Source organism: Nipponia nippon, unplaced genomic scaffold (assembly GCF_047370975.1).
Source record: "Nipponia nippon isolate SJK-2023a ecotype South Korea unplaced genomic scaffold, ASM4737097v1 scaffold_1, whole genome shotgun sequence".
NCBI lineage: Eukaryota > Metazoa > Chordata > Aves > Pelecaniformes > Threskiornithidae > Nipponia > Nipponia nippon.
The window spans coordinates 148,956,430-148,979,915 of NW_028262290.1; the positions used below are offsets into that span (position 1 = coordinate 148,956,430).

At 41.5% G+C, this 23,486-nt stretch overlaps 1 protein-coding gene across 2 annotated transcripts in view; it reads left to right on the plus strand.

The window, feature by feature from the left end:
- GAD2 (glutamate decarboxylase 2) overlaps positions 1 to 23,486 on the plus strand; it is a 41,210-nt gene that overhangs the window by 11,934 nt on the left and 5,790 nt on the right. For both annotated transcript variants that reach the window (XM_087777035.1, XM_087777043.1), the window contains 7 exons: positions 134 to 249; positions 10,228 to 10,307; positions 13,677 to 13,731; positions 15,156 to 15,272; positions 16,391 to 16,455; positions 20,298 to 20,376; positions 22,091 to 22,240. In XM_087777035.1, coding sequence (XP_087633161.1) covers positions 134 to 249; positions 10,228 to 10,307; positions 13,677 to 13,731; positions 15,156 to 15,272; positions 16,391 to 16,455; positions 20,298 to 20,376; positions 22,091 to 22,240 — 662 coding nt within the window. The remainder of the gene's footprint in view (positions 1 to 133; positions 250 to 10,227; positions 10,308 to 13,676; positions 13,732 to 15,155; positions 15,273 to 16,390; positions 16,456 to 20,297; positions 20,377 to 22,090; positions 22,241 to 23,486) is intronic.

Genomic DNA, 23,486 nt, shown 5'->3' on the forward strand with positions numbered 1-23,486 from the left:
CAGGAAGAAGAATCTGCCATGAGGCAGAAACATTAATGTTAGAGTTAGAGAAACTGTAGCAAGACTTGTCGTTTGTTCTGCAACAATATTACAATGCATAGAAAAAGTAACAGTATATTACTGTGGACTCCAGGTGGTGCCATATCTAACATGTATGCTATGTTGATTGCACGTTTCAAGATGTTCCCAGAAGTTAAAGAAAAAGGAATGGCAGCTATTCCCAGACTGGTTGCCTTCACATCAGAACATGTATGTGTTTCTGTTTTTTCCTATCTGTTACATCTGCTTGTATAAATTTATGATGAAGAAAATAGCTGAACGGGAATTTGTAGCCAACTGTCTTCATTTCTGTTACTCCTTCACTGGGAATAAATAACTGGGAAGGGCCTGGCTTTTTGATACGTAGAGGGATGATCTGTGTGGTTATCTGTGGCTGAAACCCAGGGAGAGCAGGTTCTATGAACCACTGCCATTTTTTTGCTCTCACTTGTGTCTGTATAAATGTCATCATGAATGGTAAGGACCACATCAAACGATGAGAGCTCATCATCGGGCTTCAGCGCTTCCTGCCAGGCATGTCTTCTGTTCAGGTCACTCTGGGGGAACAGAAAATCACTGTGAGTCAAAATGTTTCTGGCTGAAACCACTCCTGCTATTATTTAATGAGAGGGTGATAACATACATGAAGACAGTAGTATGGAAATGCCGTGTGTGTGTACAGCAGAGCAGCTGCGGTATATGGTGGGGAACTGGGCTTTGCTGTGGGTTTCTGTCTGTGAGCAAGAGCTTCAGCACAGTGGGGTTCGCCACAGGCACCGACAGGATCCGGCAGTGCAAGAGGTGAGTGGAGGTGGGCGCAGGAGAAATCAGAGTGGTCCTCATGGGAGAAACGCAGAGTTTTTTGCTCGTTGAACAACCATACAGAAGTCTTAATTTCTGTCTGAATTGGGGGGGGGTGTGTTTTGGGTTTGTGGCCATTTAAACCTCCTTGCAGTTTAAAGTGGAGAATGTGTGTGCAGGAGGAAGGGGAAAAGGACAGGTTATACCCAGGAGGGGCTGTGAGCTCTCTTCGGGCTTCATGGTCCCCTCCTAAATTTCTCCAGCTGTGTGGGCTTGGCCAGAAAGGACTCTTTCATGGCTGGGGCTCAGCAAGATGCCATCCATGTTAGGTGACAGCATCATCCTGGCTACCTTTTTTGACTTGCCAGAGAAAGTGTTTCCGTTCTGTGCGAGCGTGAAGAGCCAAGTGTCCTAAAAACTGATCAGAAATGTCTGGGAGGAAATCCCTCTGCGGATGCCTTTCATGGCAGTAGGATGAGATGCGATACACAACTGTGCGCTCTACGTTGCAGAATAATTGTCCCCAAAGCAGTCAGAGAGGCTACTCTGCAAATGAGTAGCAGTTCTCCAAAGTTGGCTGTACAGCTAGAGACGCATTATTCATATGGAAGTTACAGACCTAATAAGTCTTGCAAATAAGGTTCAGCATGATTATTAAAATAACAAATCCTATTAATCATTAAAGAATTTCATTGTATTCATAGCAATGGAATGTTAAACAATGAACTGAATTGTGCTATCAGTCTCAAAATAATGAAATGAGCTTTAATAATTGTGTTTTCATGCCAGAGAAGAAGCAGTTCCCTTAGCAAATTAAACATTCCAAAAGCAAATATACTAGCGAATCCATAGAACAGCATCTGAAATCTGTTACACTTTAAAAGTATCTTGAAATTGCAGTTTTGTTGCTTCCTCAATCAAGGTTACTTATAAGGTATGTAATGGCACATCTTCTAGGGAAGTTAAGAAGGCACACTAAGTGTAGACAGGATCTTTTAACCCTCAGTTGCCCAAAGGATGTGGGATCAGGGTTTAGCCCTCAAAATAGCAGAGACTGTTACAGGAATTGCAGAGGCCCAGAAGTACAGTCCCCTTTTTAGGTAGGAAATGTCCTGCAGAACCTGAATATACACTAAGATATGAGAATGTCATTTGTTTGATTTATCACGTCACGGTCATCTTCTGCTTCCTTTTAGACTCCCCAACCTGATAATGGTTTCTCTCTGCTGCAGTTGGATGCTCTTGTAAAATGATGGCCATGGAACAAGCAGTCTGTAAATGGGATACTATCATTTCCTCATGCTCTGCACATGTGGCATGATAGTAAACCAAGCTTAAAGTTACTTTATGTGTTTAGAAACATTGAGATTTTTGTCTCAAAATTTTCAGACAGAAGTAAAGATTCCAATATCAGCAATTCTCAGCCAAGAGTATCAGCGTCACAGACTGGATTCCACTTTCATTTCTGCCAATCTAGAGCTTCTGTTACTATAAACAAATGCAGTTACACCACAATTGCTGCCAAGATTACTGTAATCAGAATCTGGCCTCAATCTGATGCCATGATAGGTTCAGCTGCCAGTGAGGGAGAAGGGAAGGAAGGAGTAATTCACAGCTCCTAAGTAATTCCTTTCCTAATTTAAGGAGTGCATCGTGTTCCTAAATTAGGAGCCTCACTCTCTGCACAATCAGTGAAGAGAGGCACCTCTGGAGGGAAATTCAGAGTATCCAAATTAGGAACCTAAATATTCCTTAATTTAGGTGTTCTAAATCACCTCAGGAAGGGTTCACCTACTTCTGTGCATTGACCATACACAGAGATCAGCCTCCTGACATATGCAACCTACATTAGGTGCCTAAAATAGGTTATGTGACTATTCCAACCGTGCATGTTCCCGGTAAGCAGATCTTCCCCGAGCTGTTCAGTACAACTGTGACTTCTCTCTCACTCTGCTTCTGTTTACTTCTGTTTCACCGGTGATGGTGAAGTACACTGTAACTGCTTAGGTCGGTCTGGGCCCAGGTATAATTTCACTGAGATGCACTTGCTCAGGACTTAATTCAATCCTCTGTATTCACCAGTGCATCGTCAGTGGTTCTTTCGTCTGCACTGGTGCGGGAGCAGAGTGATGTCCTTCAGGGCAGCTGTCCTGGGCTGCGCGTGACGCAAGACTTTGACTCAGAGGGGTAAAAGTGATGGATGCCAGTTGTAAAAACCTATTTTAGTCTATCATTTCAAACACAATGAAAAATCTAAGATGAAGGCCTCCTCCTGTGTCCCAGTGCATCAGCTTTCGGCTGCTGTGAGTGTTCAGCTGAGCACATCCCTTTTTCAGTGTGGAGAAAGCGGCTGACAGGGAGAGCTGTCTTCTCAGAGTATTTTCATTGATCCGCTTGTCTATAAGGCAAGTCCTATTGAATTTTAACCAATTCCCTGTTGTGATTTTGACCTGGCCAACAAGCACTCTCTTAGACAGCATCTAGCAGTAGCTGGGAATAGCATGGAGCAGGGATCACCCTTACGAGGTGAAAAGGACAAAGTCATTGTACTCTGAGGAGGAAAGGGGTGCAGAGCGGAAAAGTTTAGCTGTAGAGAACTAGTTGGGTTCAGGTTACAAAACAGTCCTTGGCCTTTTTATTTGATACTATAAAAGTAGCTTGAAGAGACTTGCAGCTTTTACACGGACTCTGTGTTTAATCAGGGGCTATACAGACTCAATCCATGGTTCAGGGAATGACTAAAAGCTGGGCATAATTGGAAAGACACAGAGATTTCTTCATCTCTGCTGTTCTCGAACCCAGGAAGACTGTGCTCACGTAGTCCACATTAGCTTTCCTAATTTCCCACCCTCTTAGCAGCTGCCGCAAGGAGGAATGCCTTGTCAGATGCTCACCAGGGAAATAGCAATACAACTCTGGTCTTGGTTTTGGAACAGAAACCACAGGGTAAGAACTGGCAGTTCACCCAGTTGAGAGCCAGGGGAGCACAGGGAGGGTGCCTCTGCCTCTGGCATCCCCCCATCTGCACTGCTCTCGAGGTGAAATGGCTCTTGCCCGAGGCTTCACTCGAGTATGGCTCTAGCAGCCACGGACTGTGAAGGGAGGGTCTGTTGGCAGCTCAGGTATACGGTGTCAGCATTGTAGACAGCTGGACATGCTCAGAAGGACCTCATTCTCTGGAGGGGCACTGGGAGCATCTGTGAGAGGTGGCTTGTCCGCGGTGGTAGGGGAGCACCTTCACAGCCATAGCACGCGCAGCATCCACACATCAATTAGATCGGAGGAGACAGTTTGCAGTAAATAACCACTTCAGCTTCTTGCACGCTGATTTCCCCACGTGGACAAGTCTTATTACTTGAAGGGAATACAGCAGACTACACCAGTAGCTGTGGGAGAAGAGTGGCTTTGGCAAAGTTTTTGTCTGAACAGTTTCTGAAATCTAAAATGGAGGTTCTTGGCTCTGAGACAGAAGGAAATTAAAAAGTGACTTCTGTCTGAAAGCAGACAGCTCGACAGACCTCCATTTCACACAGCCTATGGAAGATTTTGGTTTGGTTTCTATGCAGAACAGAAAAAGCTGATCTCTAGTCCCACCACTTCATGGCACGTAGCGTGGCATTCTAGCCAGGCTACTTAGGAGGCAGTTTCCAGGACTGGCACCTGCAAGAAGCTGTCCAAGGGGTGGCCTGTGTGGTGGGACTTCCAGGGAAAGGTCTGGGGAGCCTGGAGAGCACGTTTTCCATTTCGTGGCATAAATTATGAAGCCGTAAGTTACACTTCTGAGCATACAGAGTAAGTAGGGAGTGTTTTCATTTCCACCTAAGGAAACTAAAAATGAAACTCATGGATTCACACGTTCTTTCTTTGCATTACCTAATGCATAATAACTAGAAAAGTATTGCTTGGTGTTATTTGAAGCCAGAGGGAAACAGTGAAAAAGTTGGTCTCATTTGAGGAGCAACTTAATTCAACTCCATTCAAATCAAAGCAAAACCATTTTCCAGAAAAGCAATGCTCTAGGGCAGCCTGTCCCAAAGGAGACATTCATCATTTGGGTCTAATCCTTCATCTGCTCGATATCTTGTGACTTTCACACTGCCACAGGATCCTCCTGAACTCAGTGCAACATTTCTTATCCACAGATAATGCTGTAAAACTATCTGCACTGGGAAAAAAAAAAAAAGTTGTGAGTCTTGCTGGATTAGAAAAGCAGTATGAAGTTTTGTATTTCAAAAATGCAAAAGATGGAAATATTAGTATGTTGTGCAGAAACATTTCTCCCCTGACATTAACAAATAACTTTTAAAATTGAATAGCAGTAGCTAAGGGAAACAATAGCAAACGTATATCATTACAGTGTATTTAAAAATGTGATGGGACACAGTATACTCTTTTTGTAGATAATTGAAGGAAAAGCTATAGCTTACAATGAAACATTAAAGATAGGATTCATGTCACTTAACTTTAATCACCTAAAGTATAAACATTTAATCTGAGTTAGTCTATGCACTTTTTATAGCCGATAAAAAGAGAGTGAGATTTGCAGAAGACAACTCATCCTAGTCTAAAATGGGTGCCAAAGCCTCATGGATGAGGTGCCTTCTGGAGGTACCTTTTCTTCCCCACTATTGAGGGAGCCCAGACAGCAAGCCTAGACCAGACACACATTTTTAGATGATTAAAATTAAGAGAGAAGTAGCCCAGCCTACGCATCCAGAGATCCCACATTGTTTAAAGCCCAGGGGAGATGGAGAGGAAAGCATGTGTGCCTCCTTTGCTGGTCGGTGGCTGATGGGGTGAGGCTGGGGGTCCAGGGCTGCCAGCAACCAAACCTGCAGACCTCGGCGAGGTTTCGGCTGCTCGGTGGCTCAGCTTGCTCAGCATTCGGGAACTCACTCCTGATGAGCTTCCTCCACAAAGCTTGTGCCACTCTGGATTTATGTGAGCAGGGAGAAACGGCAATCTGAAAAACCAGCCGTGACCTCTGGGGCTCATGGCATTAGGATGGTTCTTCCTGACAGCTTCAGCCATGCCAGATGATGAGCAATTAATTTAGCCAGCTATAAAAGTAGAAGCATCTGTATATTGAAGCACTGTTCATTTAAGATAACAATGCCATACTTTTCAGCATCATAATATTTTAAATTATTCTAATTCTTCTTTTTTCCAAAAGACCTATTCATTATTGCACCTGTAATAAATTCACAATATGTGTTTTTACTTTACAAAGCTAACTATGAAAAAATGGCTATCATCAGGCAAACAGACTTATGCCGAACAGCATTTGAAATTTTAGACAGAGGGAACATTGCCCTGGCTCAAGATCACAATTTTTTTTTCTGATGAATAATATGCTTTTGTCACTCATATTGAATATAGTGTAATAGTCTATAGTCTAATATAGTATAATATTTTGTCACTCTATGCCTTCTCCTTCACCACTGAATTTTAACCACATTTCTTTTCAGAGACAAATTGAGGTTCCTCTCTATTGGGGATGTATTTGTAGTCTTCCATGCCCCTTTTTGCGGTGCAGCACCGCATGAAGGGAGGGCAAAAGCCTCAGCGACAGTCCACTCTCACCTGCCTGTCCTCCTGTCTCTGGCAAGCACAGGACAGTGGTGAAACTCTGGTCCTGCCGGCTTCTCCTAGCCTGGTTTTTCCTTCAGGGCTGGCATCAGGCAGGCTGCCCCCGTCCTCCCTTTTCGAACTCCAGATCTGCGTAACTCCTACATGGCTGTGTTGTGAAAGATGGTGTTCAAGCTCACTTCTTTGCGTGGCTGAACAGTCTGTGGGCCCCGTGTTCCCAAAGGGGTCACAATTAATGTCCTTCTTCTCCATTAGCCCAGCTGAATCTGTCAGTAGTTCTGTTTAACCAGGCTTATTTCTGCAAGCTATTCCTTCTCTTTGAGCTTTATATTTCTCTGTGTTTACCTTTATATCACACAGGCAACCAAATTTTCAGCAGCATCCCAGGAATGTTAGAACAAAGTTTAATATTCATCATCATGAGGAAAGTTTTCTTTGCTCTTAAAACTATATTTTTTCCATTTTCACTTTCATCCTGTCCCTTTTAGAGCCTCTCAGGCTGTTGGAGTAATTCCTTTGATGTTACCCTGAGACACGAGAACATAACAGTAGTCATATATCTGTGACTGTATACACAGATGGAGCAATTTCATATGCAAAGTTTGTTTAGAAATTGCAATTGCATTTGCCCTTCTGCGCACAGGCTTCTGTATTTCTTCCCAATTTATCCCTAGACCTGTTTTGGTTCCTGACCACTGAATTCCCTTCAGTCTGTAAAAAGCCATCAGGCAACCGAGCTATCAGCACTACATTCGTTTTTTCCCCAATGCTGTTTCAGCAGTGCCGTGAGACTTCTCAATGAGGCAGCTGAGCTTGGCCATATTCCAGTGGATGCCTTTGAGCACATGGGCTTAATTTTCTTCCTCATAGTAAACCGTATTTCAAATCCGTATTTTCTTTTTTAAGGCATTCTGAATGGTTCTATTTTCTATTAGAAAAACAAATTACAGTAGTAAATCTATTTTAACTAGTATGGAATAAGGAGCAAAATTCATCAATGTAATGTCATTGACTGAAAACCCAGGGAAATATATCTGTGACTCTTCACTCCCACATCTCTGCCTGTGATGAGTGATATATTACACTACCCAGTATGTGCACATCGGTTTGTGTAATACATGAATAAAAAACAGATTAATTTTTTAAGTATATAAATTCAGTTCTAGCTTCACATAGCATATCAATAAACAGACATTTTGCTGGCAATATTATAGCTCTGTTTCAATTTTTGCAAAGTTCAAAGATACCTTCCTAAACCTGAGAATTTTTTGTAAGCCTCCTGATGCCAGTAGCCTCCTCATGGCCTCTCCTCCTCCCTGCTCTCATAAAGTTGCACTGCTGCACCATGGGGCTCAGGGAGACCCGCAAGGCTGGGAAGAGACTTCAGTATCTTCCACGTATAGAGGTTTGTGGATTGGTCCCAGTCCAAGCCTTAATCTACAGTGCATTTGTACTTTGGAAAAGTCCACTGATTTTAGTGAAGCTGAGGTAGCTCGTGGAAACGTGTTTGTTCAAAAATTCAGTTTCATGAAATAAAGAACGTGCCATGAAGAATATCAGTGTGATGCTGAGCAGGCCCATGATGTTCAATGTGTAAATACTTCCTAGCACTATGTGACTCCAGCTAGAAACACAACAGGACAAACTGTGTATCTACTCTGAGCATATCACTAACCTTTGGTTTTAATAGGCTAGACAATAACAGTGTGTTAAAATCAAATATCTACCAGTTTGCAGAGCACGGCTGCCTGCAGGTGCTGTACACTTTCCATTCACAGACAGTAGCTATCCCAGGGCTTGGTCCATAGGGCAGGGGTAGAAATCTCTTCACCTGATGTCGTTCGGCACCCACTCCAAAACAGCAACCCTCATGCTGGCTGAGTCCTTCCCTGGAGGTGCCTGTCTGCCCCCCAGACTGCAGAGGGAGCGTGATGGACTACATGATGACTTAAGCCTGATTAGTCTGGCTGCAACTAGAACCCAGTCTAATTCAGCAAAACATTGAAGCACAGGCAGAAATCCCTTGTTCCTCATCTAAGTGCACGGGTATGCATTCCATTTGATCATCAGCTTGTGCAGAAGTAAGTCCAGCATGCATATATTTACATTTCAGAATGTGCTTAATTCAGGGGCTAGGATGGTTTGTTGTACTAGGGCCTTAAAAACTGATTTTAGGTCTAGACAAGGTGGTCAATGGCTGTTCAATACACATTGTTGGTATACTGCAGCCATTCCCCATGGGGGAAAGCTATACCAACCCACTGCATTAAAAAAATTAACATAGTATGAAAAATACCATTCACTTGAAGAAGTATTTCCAAATTGTCCATGTATCATCAGTGAATCATGGCTCAAGAACAATCTGAACATCTTCAAAATGTCTGAACATTAATAAACTCTATGGGCATCATGAAAACTTGAGGCATTTCAGCCAAAACAATGAGCTACAGGCATACGAAAAAAGGATTTTGGCGTGGAAACTCTTACACAACCATAACCACAGTAGTCAGGACTGTTAACGATAATTACCCCCCGAGTGATTTTTAAAACACAGGTTTTATTTTTACTTACTAAAGCGAAGGTACATGTTGCAGTTCTACTCCTCTTCCTCTCTCTTTCATAAAGTCGATTTAGAATTGGTTTTCATTTCTCAAAGTGTTCATTATGAAGGGAGCCCTTAAGTATGCAGTGAAATCCCCCTGAATTCACAGCCTTTAAGTGAAGCAGACGTGTAACCGTCGTGTCCATCTCTTCCTCTATAGCTCTGTACTGCTTTTTTACAGTTGAAGCCAAATACTCACTTGACAAAGCAATAGTGATTACTTCTCTGCTTTGTGATCTGCTTCTCTGCTCCCACAGCCTATATGCCTTCCTTTCTTCTTTAACATCTCAGACACCTAAAAAACCCTGTTAGATTTTTATCTATCTCCTTGATCTTTTTTATAGTGTTACATCCTGAGCTAATGGTACTCTGGTATATGCAATGAATTTCCATTTTTTAAAGTTTAATAATCTGTAGTTAAAATTACTTTGGACAATATTGTTACAGTTGTGTTTGAGTTAATAAAAATCAAATTCTTGGTGATATAATTTGATATAAAACTACTTCATTATCATAATCACTAGGATTTAAATTAGAATTATAAACCAACACTGACTCAGGAGTTAAGTCGTATTAGCTAGAGAAAATTAGGCTGACTTGCACTGTAGCACATAACTTCCACTTTTTATTCTGTACATACAGGTTAACTAAGAGTCTTACTAATAGCCCAGTTCTGATTTTAAATTGCAATAGCTCCATTTATTAATGCGAGTTATTACTAGCTTTCACTGGCATGAGATCACAATTAGGCTTCCTATCTTAATTTCTCTCAGTGTATTATTTGGCCAGAAGTTAGATAGCAGAAGCACATCACTCTGGATGCTACGAACTAAACGAATTCTCTAGGGGAGAATTTTTTGTTTCAGTGAATCAAGTTCATAGCTGAATCTGTACAAGCAATAGAAGCTGTAGGTATGTATTCAAGGACAGAAATTCAGTCCATCATCAGCCACAGTTGTGTATTTAATATTCCAGGAGTAAATCCAGATTAGAGTGATTGCTGTTTCTCTAACTGGCTGTAGTGACCTGATATAAAGCCTCAAATTACAGTGACTGATTTCCAAAAAGCCTATGAATAGAATTACTGCCTGTGTGGCACTACTTGCCGAAGGGCTTGGAAGAGTGTAGTGTTTTATATTAAATTGGATAAGAAATAATAATAAAAATAATAAATAATAATAAATGTATTTTTTCAGAGTCACTTTTCTGTGAAGAAAGGAGCTGCAGCCTTGGGTATTGGTACAGATAGTGTGATTCTGATTAGATGTGATGAAAGGTAAGTGAAGATGCCAAATACAGCTCCTTTTATCGGTACATGGAAGAAGGTCATGAGGTGCTCAGCTCAGAGAGAGCATACAGGATGCAGTCAACAGTTGGTATCATTCATCATAGCGCTATCATCTTTAGCAGCCTTACACTGATTTATCCCACTGAAGGAACTGGCTCTGTCAGTAGCCTCTTTACGAGTCAGGTTTTGGAGCCCATAAAAAATCTTAAAGTTCCCTTCCTCAGGGATTTCTGGTATTTCTTTTTCTTTCATCCTGAAGTGAAACAAAAAGTGCAACTAACAATCATTCTTTACACATTCTGCTAAGAAATGAGGAAGAAGCTTGTTTTGGTCAAAATGGAGCATTTAGACATGCACATTTTGATCCATTAAAGTGAACTGAAGTGGGCCTTTTAAAGCAGTAAAATACTGAGGTGCGTTTGCTAATGTAATTCTGTTACTTCGTGCTCTCACCATCCTTCTCAGCTGGACTACATTTACCCCAGTGCCCTTGATGGGGACACCCCTGCGATGGGATGTGGAGGGAAGGCTCTTGGCAGCATTGTGGGCAGCACAGGCCAAGGAGGGGGATGGCCCATGGCAAGGGGTAGCACAGCAGGCACCTAACTTACAGGTCCCATCAACAATACAAAACCCGTGATAGATAACTTCTTGCTTACCTCACCCAACTAAAAGCTTTTGATACTCTATGAAAACCCATTTGAGAAAGCAAAGGAGTATTAACAAAATCAATATGTTCTGAAGAAGATTTTAAATTTTGGGGAAAACATGCGTTCTGTGGGACAAAAATTAATAGAACAGTCCTTATCGATTCTACTGAGACTATTTTCAATAGAATGTGCTCTTACTATGAGTCCCAAATATCATTGTTATAAGGTATTGAATTATTTATGGCTCTAGCATAAATGGAAGGTTTTACTGCTATCAGAATACTCTGCTCCCACATTAAAAGATGAGCATCAACTAAGCAATTTACAGTGCTAATCACAGCACCTGCATATTGACTTACGGGCTTATTATCTCTTTATTAACAAAAGACTGAGCACACCTTGAAGAGGAATTAATGACAACATCAACACAACCAACACACATCAAAATAAATCTCCGATTGTTTCTATTCACTAAACACAGACATGGATCAATGAAGTCGTGTCTTCCTTTTCTTGTGCAAATTCAGCGTGATGATTTTCTGTGAAGACCACAATGCTTACCCTGCCCACCCTGTAGTAAACAGCAGGCTTACTGCATGTTTCACCGAACCCCAGCAGACGCCACTGGGACAAAGTGGGCTGTTTGCAAAAGATGTGGGCTTATGTAGTGGAGAGGACCCTCAGGGAAGATGTGGACTGTGGGAGGGTGAAAGAGCACCACAGGAACTTCTTGATGTTTCCAGCATGACCAAGCACAGTTCTTGGTAGCTCTTCTCTTCCCTGTCCTGACCCACACCCACCAAGTTTGCCTTGTTTTGCTGTATCATGGGACTCTGTAAATGTGTGGTGAATTTCAAGCCAGGAGAACATGCAGAAAACCATGTTCTTGCTCACACCCCAGACTGGACAACCATGTATTTCCATTGCTTCTTTTACTACCATGCAGTCATTTTGGTAGCTATAGCATATTACCTGCAGGTTTGGGGTCAGAACACTTTAGTATGGTGTGGCAGCAGAGAAGGCTGTGTACAGATCTGGATAATATGAGAAGACTGACACCAACACTTATTCTATCCTCAGTGTCCTTTTGCTGCTGAGTCTCTTCTGCCTCTCCCAAAGCCAACCTACTGCTTGCTTCATGCATACTCAACATGACCAGGGGCTGGATAATCACTTGTCTTGGTAAAAAAAAAACTTGGCAATGAAGGGTTCTGCCCAGCCCTGTGCATATTTGTATGCACAAGCTGAATAAATTAGAAACCATTAAAGACGGACATCTAAACTATGTTTGGAGGAGGAACTCATTGCCTTCCTTTGGCATGCTTTTTTTTTTTCTTTATTCCTCTAATGATCCCAGAAACAGTTTTTGAAGATAAGACAACTACTGCTTTTCTCTGAACATGTCATGTAACTGGGGGTAACTCACAATGAGTTGAATAGTCTTTAGACCTTGAACTTCTATGAGAAAAATCAGGGCTAATTTTTAAACAGATTTTGCAAAAATCTCAGCAGTGCAAACCCATTTCTACTGAAATAATTACTGGCTTATTGTGAGCTGTGTAAGGATGAAAACTTATAAAACCTGGCAATATCTTCTTATAAGAAATTAGTAATTTTTTTTTCTTAATTTGCATCCATCCAAATGTCATGAAAACACTTCAAGGGTTTTTTATGTAAAAGTAAAACTAAAACTCATGGGTTTATTTGTTTTCCTAAAACTGCTATTTTGAGCTCTAGTAAAGGGGTTTTTTTTAATAGCAACAGGAAACAGTGCTTTAGTGATAGAAAAAAAAGTGTCCAACTATACTAAAAACTGAAAAAGTCCTTCAAAGTACATACACACATAAAAATCTAAGTGGACAACACTTAAATCCAGTGAAGAGTTTATTCCTGTAATGTGGGGAGCTGTCACGTTTGTGTTGCTGTTATGCATACTCTCTTCTTAGCTAGTCTTGCTTGTGGCTAAGGTAAAGAAAAAACTGACCCTCAGTATTAATATCAGCACTGTTTTACCTTGCACCTAATTCATTTACAGGATTTCATAGATTAGCCTTCAAGCCTTATACTGCCGAGTCTGGATCTCGTGTGAATGGTTCATACTAAATGTGTTGCAAATTCAGTATAGAGGCAATACAAAGGGCCTGGCAGTGCATTTAATGAGTCCAGACTGGTAGCTTCTTCTCATATCCTGATTCAAGCAAACGTGAACATGTTGTGCACCGAACTGTGGGGTGGTGGCCCTGAAATGAGTTCATCCCTCAGATGGAAACACGGAAACAACTGCTTACATCAGAGCCGAGTTGGACTGCTTAAGGCCATGCAGCTCAGCTGGCATTTTTTGTGCCTGCTGAAAGGAGACCGTGGGGTTTGGCACCCAGTGGGCTGCTTGGGACTCTGGGCTGAGCTGCTCCCTCGGAGCCTGGAGCATATTCCCAGGGCTGTGATGTCAAACAGGACCAGGAAGCTCCATGGAGCAGCATCAGTCTTTAATGAGGGTAGCCACGAGATAACTTCTCTCAGTTACCATCACTATATCGATGAAAACTGTTTGACAAAATAATTAAGGTAAAAACTCAGACTAATGGTCAGTCTTTCTGTGCTCTTCAATGCTGCTTTGTTCCTTATTTGAGTTTCCTATTAAGTGAAGAAGTAACAGCAAGAGCTGATTTCAAAATCAAATTTTTAATATAACTCTCTCTTGCTCCAGAGGAAAAATGATCCCATCAGACCTTGAAAGAAGAATTCTTGAAGCCAAACAAAAAGTAAGTTTACTGGCTTTTCTGCTTCCAAAAAAGAAAAAAAACCCAAGACTGATACAGCTAGTTGTTTTGCTTTCCTTGGTAAAACAACATAGTCTTGCCCATTAACTTTTGATTTATTTCTCAGAAATGTAGCCTGGCAATTAGTGAGGCAAGAGCTGCTCAGAAAATAGGTTTAGAGCTACTTTATAATCTCCATGAGCTATTTGGCTTTTTTTATGTGTTCCTCTGCATAACATCCTCGTTTTTTATATTATCAGCCTATGATGCAGTTCCTCAGCTGAATATTGGCAAAAACAGAGTAATCATTTGGGTAATTTGTATGTATTTTAACACATTGAAAGTGTTCCTGATAGTCATCAAAACAATGGAAGATAGATAAACTAAAATCCACACGTCTCTAAAAATGTGCTGCTGTTGTATGTATTCATTAATAGAAGCTAGGATTAAAACAACAGATTAAAGTATGCAATGAACTTAGCCTTGTGCCTTCAACATTTATGTAAATAATCATTAGACACACAGCATTTAAAGGTCATTAATAACACAAATCTTCATTAAAAGCGTACTTTGTCAAAGAAGAGCAATATAGTAGATAAAATTAAAGGCAGCAAGGCAACAGAGTACCACCCGAAGCTACTGACCATGTATTTCACTTTGCAGAGGGAAGTTTAGACCTCTTTGATAGTTTAAACCCCAGCTCTGCAAAAAATGTAGCCACTCTTTACCTTTGTTGCTCTGAGTACTGCTTATGAAAGCAAGAGAACTACAAATGAATTTAAAATGAAACACTGGTATAAATTATGGCATGTGACAGACAGTCAGTGCTCCTCTGTGAGGCACAGCATTTAGCAGGGGAATCCAAGAGATGGTCCCTGGCCTCCATGGAGGTCACTGTCTCCCCGCTCTGCCGGAGGGATGGGGCTGGAGGTGAGCCCCACACCTCCCCTCTGCATTGCCCCCAGGAGACACCCCCAGACAAGATGCTCCCACTGGCAGGACTGGGCTACCATGCGTTCAGACACTCGCTGGGATAATTACAGTACAGCCCAGGGCCCAGTCCACCAGAGGGATTTCTTGCACTGCGGTGCCTGGGTGAGGGTTGTTTTACGCAACATGATGCAGAGCAGACCTTTCTGTTTCAGGCAGGTGGCATGCAGCGGAATTGTTCTTCTGAGCCCTTACCTGTCTCGTGCATCCTAATAAATGGAGGATGCTGGTTTGGAAGTTTGCTGCCACCTTAAGGTAGAAACTATAACATCACTAGCATCTAAACTACAAGAAAACCAGTGTAATGTAGCAGGGATGTCCTCTAGGAGACACTTGTGGGCTCGCTGTGGAGGCAGCACAAGAGGAGTCGGGGCTGCTGCAGGCTGAGGAGGCTGCAGCACCCTGACCTTGCCAAATACCTCTGTGCTTTTTTGCAGGGATTTGTTCCTTTTCTGGTGAGTGCCACAGCTGGGACAACAGTGTATGGGGCGTTTGATCCTCTCATAGCGATTGCAGATATCTGCAAGAAATACAAAATCTGGATGCACGTGGATGTAAGTATCATCTTAGGGGGGGGGCTGGATCACAAGGTGTATTAGCATTAATTTGTTCATTTTGGACAGTGTCATCTTGTACAAAACCAGTTGTATTTGCTTCCTGTAATTAAGTCTAACATCCAAGTGCTGACTTACCACTCCTCCGAAAGGCTCAAGTCGGGGACATTTTAGGAGCTGTGACTGTGTGGTACTTTTAGCAACTGGGACACTTAAGATGACCTAGTTTGAGTGCTTTCAGTTTTATCTCTAAATGCCATTAGTACAAGAAATACGTAAGAACCATACTGAGCACTGGCTCAGCTGCTGCAGCAGCTGCAAAATAAATACATAAGGAAAAGGCTACATTTGTCTGTAATAAAGTACCGCAAATTGCTGAACAGGTTAATGCAAATGCTAGAGAAATTTATCAGATTGGCTACTTAGCTTTATCTGGGCTCTTGCCAATAAATCTTTCTGAAGGATCATCTTTTAGCCCTAGAATGGCTTCTGTGTCATTTTTGCAAATCCTTTCTCCAAAAAGGCTTGGTAATTGAGTTTCTGTAGGGCTGGGTATCTTGCTTTTGGATTACTGTGTCAGCCAAAATCACTCCAGTTCAAAGGAAGAATTTGTATTTACCTTTTACACTACTTCTCAGTCACGTGAGACGCCTGCTTGTCCCAGATCTCTGTGAGCGAAAGCAAATGAGTAGGGAGCAAGCAGTAGTGATCTGAAATATGATGAAAGGTGACCAGAGCAGATGAGATCCCAGCCTGGTTTGTTATCATCGCTTAGTCACTAAAAGAGAAAAGGCAGCTTACCCAGGAGGAGATCTGCAAGTCATTAATTACAGCGTGGGGCAGCCCAATGTGTCCGTGTCAGAGGAGGTGGCGAGGGAGGGGTTAGCAGTTGATAAGGGCTGGCACTCAGATTATGGGCTATAAACCACTGCTTCCAAGTTACTGGAAGAAAATTGTTAGTACAGCTAATGCCTCAGGCCCCATCTGCCTGGTCGTTTTGGAACGTGCCACATCAGCAAGAAGAAAGAAAGGGCCCCAAACTGATGTGAATGCATAGATGTCATCACAGAGAAACGCAGAGTTCTCTTCTCATTAAGATAATGTGTCTTGCCTTCCAGGGAGCATGGGGTGGCGGGCTCCTGATGTCAAGAAAACACAAATGGAAGTTAAATGGCGTTGAAAGGTATGATTTATTAACATCAATTAAACACATTTATTAAATACCTTTTAACACACATGTGATTACCATAGCAATGTTTAAAAATAAAAAATAAAAATAAAAGAAATTATGCAAACTGTCCTTCCAGTTGAAGTAGCATTGCTGAGTGCCTTTGTTCAATGCTGCAGTACTGTGGCACTTTGTTTTGTAATACAAACAGCAGGCATTTCTTGTTTGCATTTTCATTCCTTCCAGCATACATTTGCAGCTCCAGAGTGGTTTCTGCCGCATCCACTGATTCAGTGTCCAACATGAATTAGCAATTGCATTCCTCTAAGAAATGAATTTTGGAAGTCTTGCATGCTGAAGTCTTAAGTATAAAAGGTGGATGCACCTGCGGTTTGGACAGGTGTCCTGGCAGTCACTGACCTCTGCTCTGTCACTTCTGGAGACAACATCCCCCTCCAGGCTGTGTTAATGACATCTTCTCAGTAAATCTGTGCCTGGATATGCACAGTTGTAGTCATGAGCTCATGAACATTGCACATACACACAGATGAAAATTAGTGATGCCAGTCCAGTTCAGAACTTAAACTTACAAACAGCTGCTTATTCGGAAACTTGTGGAACTCCATGCAATAGGATGTTAAGATTTACCTGCGTTCAAGGGAAGACAGATAAAAACCATTCAGGACTTCTATGAGCCACAAATGACTGGGAGTTCAGAGAGTATTTGGAGGAAGGTCGTATATGCTTGCCCTGTTTTATATTCTCCCCAGGCACCTGTTCAGGCCACTTGCTAGAGACAGTATACCCGGCTAGATGGAGTCACTCTCACATTTGTGTATTTTCTGAAGCTTGTGCTGTTCAAGAGTAAATTATTACTCAGTTCTGCCTTCTTATTTCTAAATGGAATTGCTGTTCCTTGCCAATTAACATTACAAACAACTTCCTCATCCTGTTCCTGAAGATGAGGAGGATACCTTGATGATTCAGTTCCTTTCTCATACCTCTCACATGCAAAATTTGGAAAGCAGCCAATGGTTCTATGAATTTGATTTAGATAAGACTGCTTCCAGCACTCCAGACTTACTTAGATATTGTGCATTAAAAGGAGATATACCCAAATACCCAGGAAGTTAGAAAAACCTACCCAGTTGCATGCAAGGACAGAGTATGAAAAAAAAGAGTTTGCCTCCCAAATTGCTGTCCAAATTCTGCTGGAATGAGACATTCAGGTTGAATCTGTATTGGAGAATTTTCCAAATAATATGCTGTAGATCAGAACTCCACTGGATTTTATCTGGTGCTTTGATAAGCAGCATCTCCATGTGTTTGGCAATGAATTAATGAAATTTGTCATTTCCAGTGCTGTTCCTCTGCTTGATGGACACAGCAGCTTATTCCAGTTTGTCCAGATTTCAAATGTGAGGAGACTTGTAGGCCCAACTTTTATGGACATTCCTGTTTCATGGTACATACTAGAGTACAACGCAGTCATTGCAGGTCTGGATAGAAGAGAACTGGAGCTGTTACTCATGTTTGATAGGGGAGAAAGGGACAAAGAGGGAGCATTAAATGGAGCACTCTATGCTCTGAGTATTCCCATCCTTCTGATAACAGGCAGTCCAGCAAAAATACTCCTGTCAAAGGCAGGAGGAGTTGCAGGACCATCCTTAGGGTGCCCTCCAGTCCCCACGTGGCAGATTTCAAGCTGCTCCAAGGCACCCTGAAGGAAGGATGTCACCTGGTGTCTGGAGCAGGTCGGTCTGGCCATTGTCAGCAGTTACGATCTGGTGTCCCTTTCCCAGAGGCTCGGGCAGCAGGGGGTGACAGCTACGTGAGAAAAGCATGTTTGCAGCTGAGTGAGTGCTCCCGTACAAGGTCTGGGTGTCCTTACCGGGGCTGCGGCTGGTCAGCGAATGCACCTCAGTCTGTTTTTAATGATGGCTGAGGACCAAATTCTGCCAGTCTTGAATCTTTCCTGTCATCCATTTGAAATCTCTAAAGGAAAACTTTTCCTCTTTTTTTTTCTGTCTGTGACTCACAGCCAAAAAATCCCATAGATGCTTGGTGCTTAGTTATTTGGGCGAATGTGAGATGCTTTAAATAAACATCTGTGGATGCACGTAGCTTTTTTCCTTCACTGTTTGTCTCAGTCAGCAATTTCTTCAAGCACATACTGATGGCTGAAGCCCAGAATAACTGATAACAAATGAAAAATGGTGGCTTTTTATTTTACATAATTAATTTCTTTCTGTGTGCAATTGGGATGTAATTGGGGAAATAAATGACCTTAGGGTAAATTAAATGTTTTAGGCAGATAATTAACATCTGGCTGTTGTCAGTAAATAATCCTTTTGCTTGAGAAAACCCATACCACTACTATTACCTAGAAGTCTTTTCAAGAATTTCTGCATGATTCTGTGTAGGCACAGATAAAAATTAGAAAGTATCATATCAAAGGAAATTCATAGACCTGAATGCATGTTCAGAATCATTAGCTTTGGTGTTGCAATCAGATGACTGACTTCGAGCTGATTAAAAGCTGCCAAATACTCGAAAAGCCAAGCCAAGTATCCAGATGTTGCCTGTGGAAGACTGTTCCCTACAGATTTTGCATCAGACATTTGCGCAGTCCCATTTAAATAGCAAAGAAGAAAGCACAGAAGTGCTGCCTGGTGGCTATGTGAATTTTGGTGTTGCTTGCTTTGAAGGAGCAAAAGCAATTTGGCAGGAGATGATAAGGACATGCATAAACCTATAGCGCTGTCTCCAAATCTTACAAAGGAAAATACTGCCAGATTCCAACATGCTCACCTCTCTTCACATAAATGTTACCTGCAAGTGTGTCCTGGGTCCTTTTAAGTTTTTACATGCCCCAGTTGACTGATTTATACCATCAAAACTCAAATCACTGCAGCACATGAAATCCTGTGCACTATGCATCCTTGACAGCCTGCCAAATAGGACGCAAATGTATACATCTGTCAGCTAATCATCATATGTAATAATAGTAATTAACAAATAGCCAGTCAAGTGTAACACAAAATTAAAATAATAAACAACTGGACAATCTTCCATTCAGCACTTGCCACAGTCCCAAATATCTCTTCGCTAGGCTGCATTGTGACAGGACCCCGTTTGTTCACAAGATCTGGGCTGACAGTTATTTTTGCAGTGAATGTGTCCTGAAGGGAGACAGGATCAGGCTCTTTCATGGAAAGGCAGATCAGTTCTATGTTTATTACTATGGTAATTGTGGACCCTTCAGTTGTGTGAATTATCATAGCCAAGCTAAAATTAAGGAGCTATGAAAATTCACCATCAGCAGAGCAATGAGAAAAATAACTTTGGGCCAGGTTTTCCAAGCTAATCAGAGACTTAGAGGTACCCAGAAGTATTTAAAGGAATTTTCAAAAATGCTTATGTGAGCTAGTTACTAAAATCTTAGTGAAACTGGAATGAATGGGAGGGAATATGCTAGTTTGCCCACTTCCTATCTGCATCTTTCATCAGCTGGGTGGCTTCAGGAAGCTCATCAGTCAGGTGGGTGTTTTTAGGAAGTTTGCCTTATGTTTATGAAGTATAGATGACTCCCCAGAAAGTTTAATACTGATTAAGTTTAGTGGATAAAGCAATTATCCTGTGGTAAGTTGCCAGAATTGTCATCCAAAAACCAACTAGAGTGAATTAGGTCCCTTATGAAGGCATTACTTTCCTAATATTTGCCATGATTATTTTCAGCTTTGCTTGCTCAGAAAAACATGTGCATTACTACATGTTCATTATTATTATTACTAAATGTCTCTGTGGTTTCACCACCATAGTACAATGTCTGAGTTTCATGCGATTTGTTGCCCCAGGGCCAATTCAGTGACCTGGAACCCTCACAAGATGATGGGCGTCCCGCTGCAGTGTTCAGCCCTGCTAGTAAGAGAAGAGGTATGTCCCCATATACTCACTTTTCTGATCTTTTCTGACATTTTGCTTCTGAAAATACTGGATGTTTTCTTCATAACTGTGTCATAGCTATATTTGCTAATGTCATGAGGATTATAAAAGAAACTGGGAAGTAGACCTCTAGTTACGTGCTCAGGCTGTGACTGCAAAAGGAATTAAAGCAGCTGTCTAACGGAAATGATAGATCCAATTAATGGCAATGTCTCTACAGAGTTTTGTGGCTTTCCATTCAAAATGCCCATAGTTAAGTTGTGAGTTCATAGCTGTGTAACCCTACTAATTTCTGTGTAGCATGAAATATAACTGTAGGCAAACTCTAGTCCTCTTAGGATGAATGGTACGGTATACATGCAGCATGGCATTTGGTCCAGAATCTAGGCATCATTAGACTTTCTAGACTTTTATGATAGGTATTTCAGCTCAGCTCTGATCCATATATCCACTTTGGGGCACATGGAAATAAAAAGGGAAGACTAAGTTCACTTGGAATAAAAAGTAGACATTTCTTTTAGTACTAGAATTTGAATTGCCCTTCAAGCCTGTAATTTTCGTATAACCATCAGTTACTGGCACAGCTTCTGTACAACCACTAGTTACTAGACCAGCTATCAAAAAGCCGGTTGCTGTTTTGCTAACAGCTGTACAACAGATTGTATACAAAGTGATTGTACTTAGGAAGAGGGAAGCTGGCTTTTATTTGCCCTCTGGGTCAGTTCCCCGAGACAAATCCTGCCTGGTTGAAGTCAGTACCATCCTTGACCTCTAGTGAGAACAGGTGGCTCAGATTACAAGAAAGCCAATTTTTTTTCCCTCTCATTTTACTATCTCAGTTTTGAGTTACACAAAAAGATTAGACTTGATGATAAACAGCCGAGTTTTGATTCTTCTTGGACTGGAAATTGCAGTTTTAGGCAACAGCCCTAAGGTATACCTTAAACTTGGTTGAGGACTTAACTAGAACCAGAACATGACTCTCTGCATTTCACTTAAAAAGCTAAAAAGGAAACCTCATGCTTTCATGAGCCAGGTTTCTTCACCTTGTTGGCTTCTGGCCCTCCCACAAAGCTGCTTCTCAAAATGGTATCTTGCAACCCAGAAATAGCTCTAGCTGGCTGTTTAAAGGCCATATGCTCTGCTGTCTGTTCAAAGCTTTCGGTACCACTTAAGCATCCAATCTGCAGCTGAGGGCTTTGCAGAAGAGAACTGTGCCTACAAAGAAAGAAAACACTGACAATCAGACTTTTAGAGACCAAAGCAATTAGAAAAGTGGTGTGATATTATTTAGATTAGTCATCAAATTGGCTTGGTCTGACTCAACCAGAAAAAAAGCCTTCCAAGGAAAGGAGGAAAAGGAACCAGAACAAGGAATAAAAAGCGAGATCCAAAAATGAACTTCTGCATAATGACGCTAGGAAGCACAGTGTCCAGCTTTTTTTTTTTTAAATGCCTTGGCTCTGGGAGTGGATTACACATTGCTGGGTCAGGTACCAAGGTGTCCTGGGCACTAAATGGGATATGAAAAACTTAGTCCACTGAGCAACTAAGTCTGGTTTTGTCCCTTTTTTTGATCTTCCTTTTGCACTTGGACACATATTCCACTGAATTTGGGTGTTTATAATTTTTCACCCAAAGCAGCCCTCAAAACAGTAGTCACATCTGCGCCAACATCATTTTTTTGCGTCTTTGTTTCTATAAGGGATTGATGCAGAGTTGCAATCAAATGCATGCTTCCTACCTCTTTCAACAAGACAAGCACTACGACCTGTCTTATGACACGGGAGACAAGGCTTTGCAATGTGGACGGCATGTTGATGTCTTCAAGCTCTGGCTGATGTGGAGGGCAAAGGTAGGACTGACTGCAGTATATTTATTTACATTAAAATAATGCACACCAGATACAGGTTTTTTTCCTGTAATCATAATTCTAGAGAATATCTGACCTGAATTTCCCATATATAACATGAAAGAAAGAACATTATTATTTTCTGGTTTTTATACTTTTAACAATTTAGCTTCAAAGCAGCACACATGATTTTGAAACTTGAACTCCATGGCTTTGCATAGCATTTGCTTTGTGTAACTGTAGGAGTCTAACAGCATAGATCATATACCTAAGAATGTTGTTACAAAGATTTCTGGAAATAAAAAGATGTTTTAATGACATTCGGAAATTAAACATGGCAAATGAGGACTGGAATACCTAGTTTGATTGCATGCAGTAGATACAAAGTCATCTTTTGAAGGAGTAGAGGAAAACTCATCAAAATCTGTTCTCTGGGAAATCTGAAAAAACAGCTCTAATGATTAATTCATCTGTGTTTGTAGAATGTTGCTAAATAAGTTTGTCCATATATTTGTCCAATCTATTATGTCAAGTTACCTCAGGTTTGTTCAGAGGAGATGAGATCACTGTTTTGATTTCCAGAAAGCCTTAAAAAATGTGCTTCATTAAAACTCCGAAAACAGTTCTGAGACAGACGTCAAGTGTAGCTGGAGGTGTGGGAGTCTGTAAAGGAGGATGCAAGTTTCTGTGGTCGCAATAGCTGTTGTGCTAACTGGAGTCTCCAGAGTGGCAGGCAATTTTAGCCACATGTCTCTCTTTAACTCCAAGCCTTTCTCCTGGGGCTATGCTAGCCCTACCCTGTTTTGAAATCTCTGTACGCAGAGGGATAATGACAGGGGCTTTTAAGTCAGTTCTGCACTGCCAGAACAGATTTAGCAGGGACATGCATCCATTACTCAGAGACATTTTTTCTAAACCCTATTTTTTCAATATGCTTTGTACTGCTTTTTCTGCTCTCACACTCTGCTTTTAATATTAACGTTACAAACTAAGATGTGTGTTTCTTAAACAGTTTACCTATTCTAGCTGTTTATTCACCTTGCTCCCTCATAAAGCTGAATTCTTTGTTTGTGGCATCACAGCTGGTGATTGCAGGAACAATTATGATGTCACAGAGAGAGGATTATGACTTCTGCCAGAGAAGAAAAAGCAGGATTCGCTGCAGCTCTTAAAAACACAGCTTCTGAGTTTATATGGTGTCAATTAGAAAAGAAGAGAGAAAAACACTACAGAGGCAGGGCAGTATCTG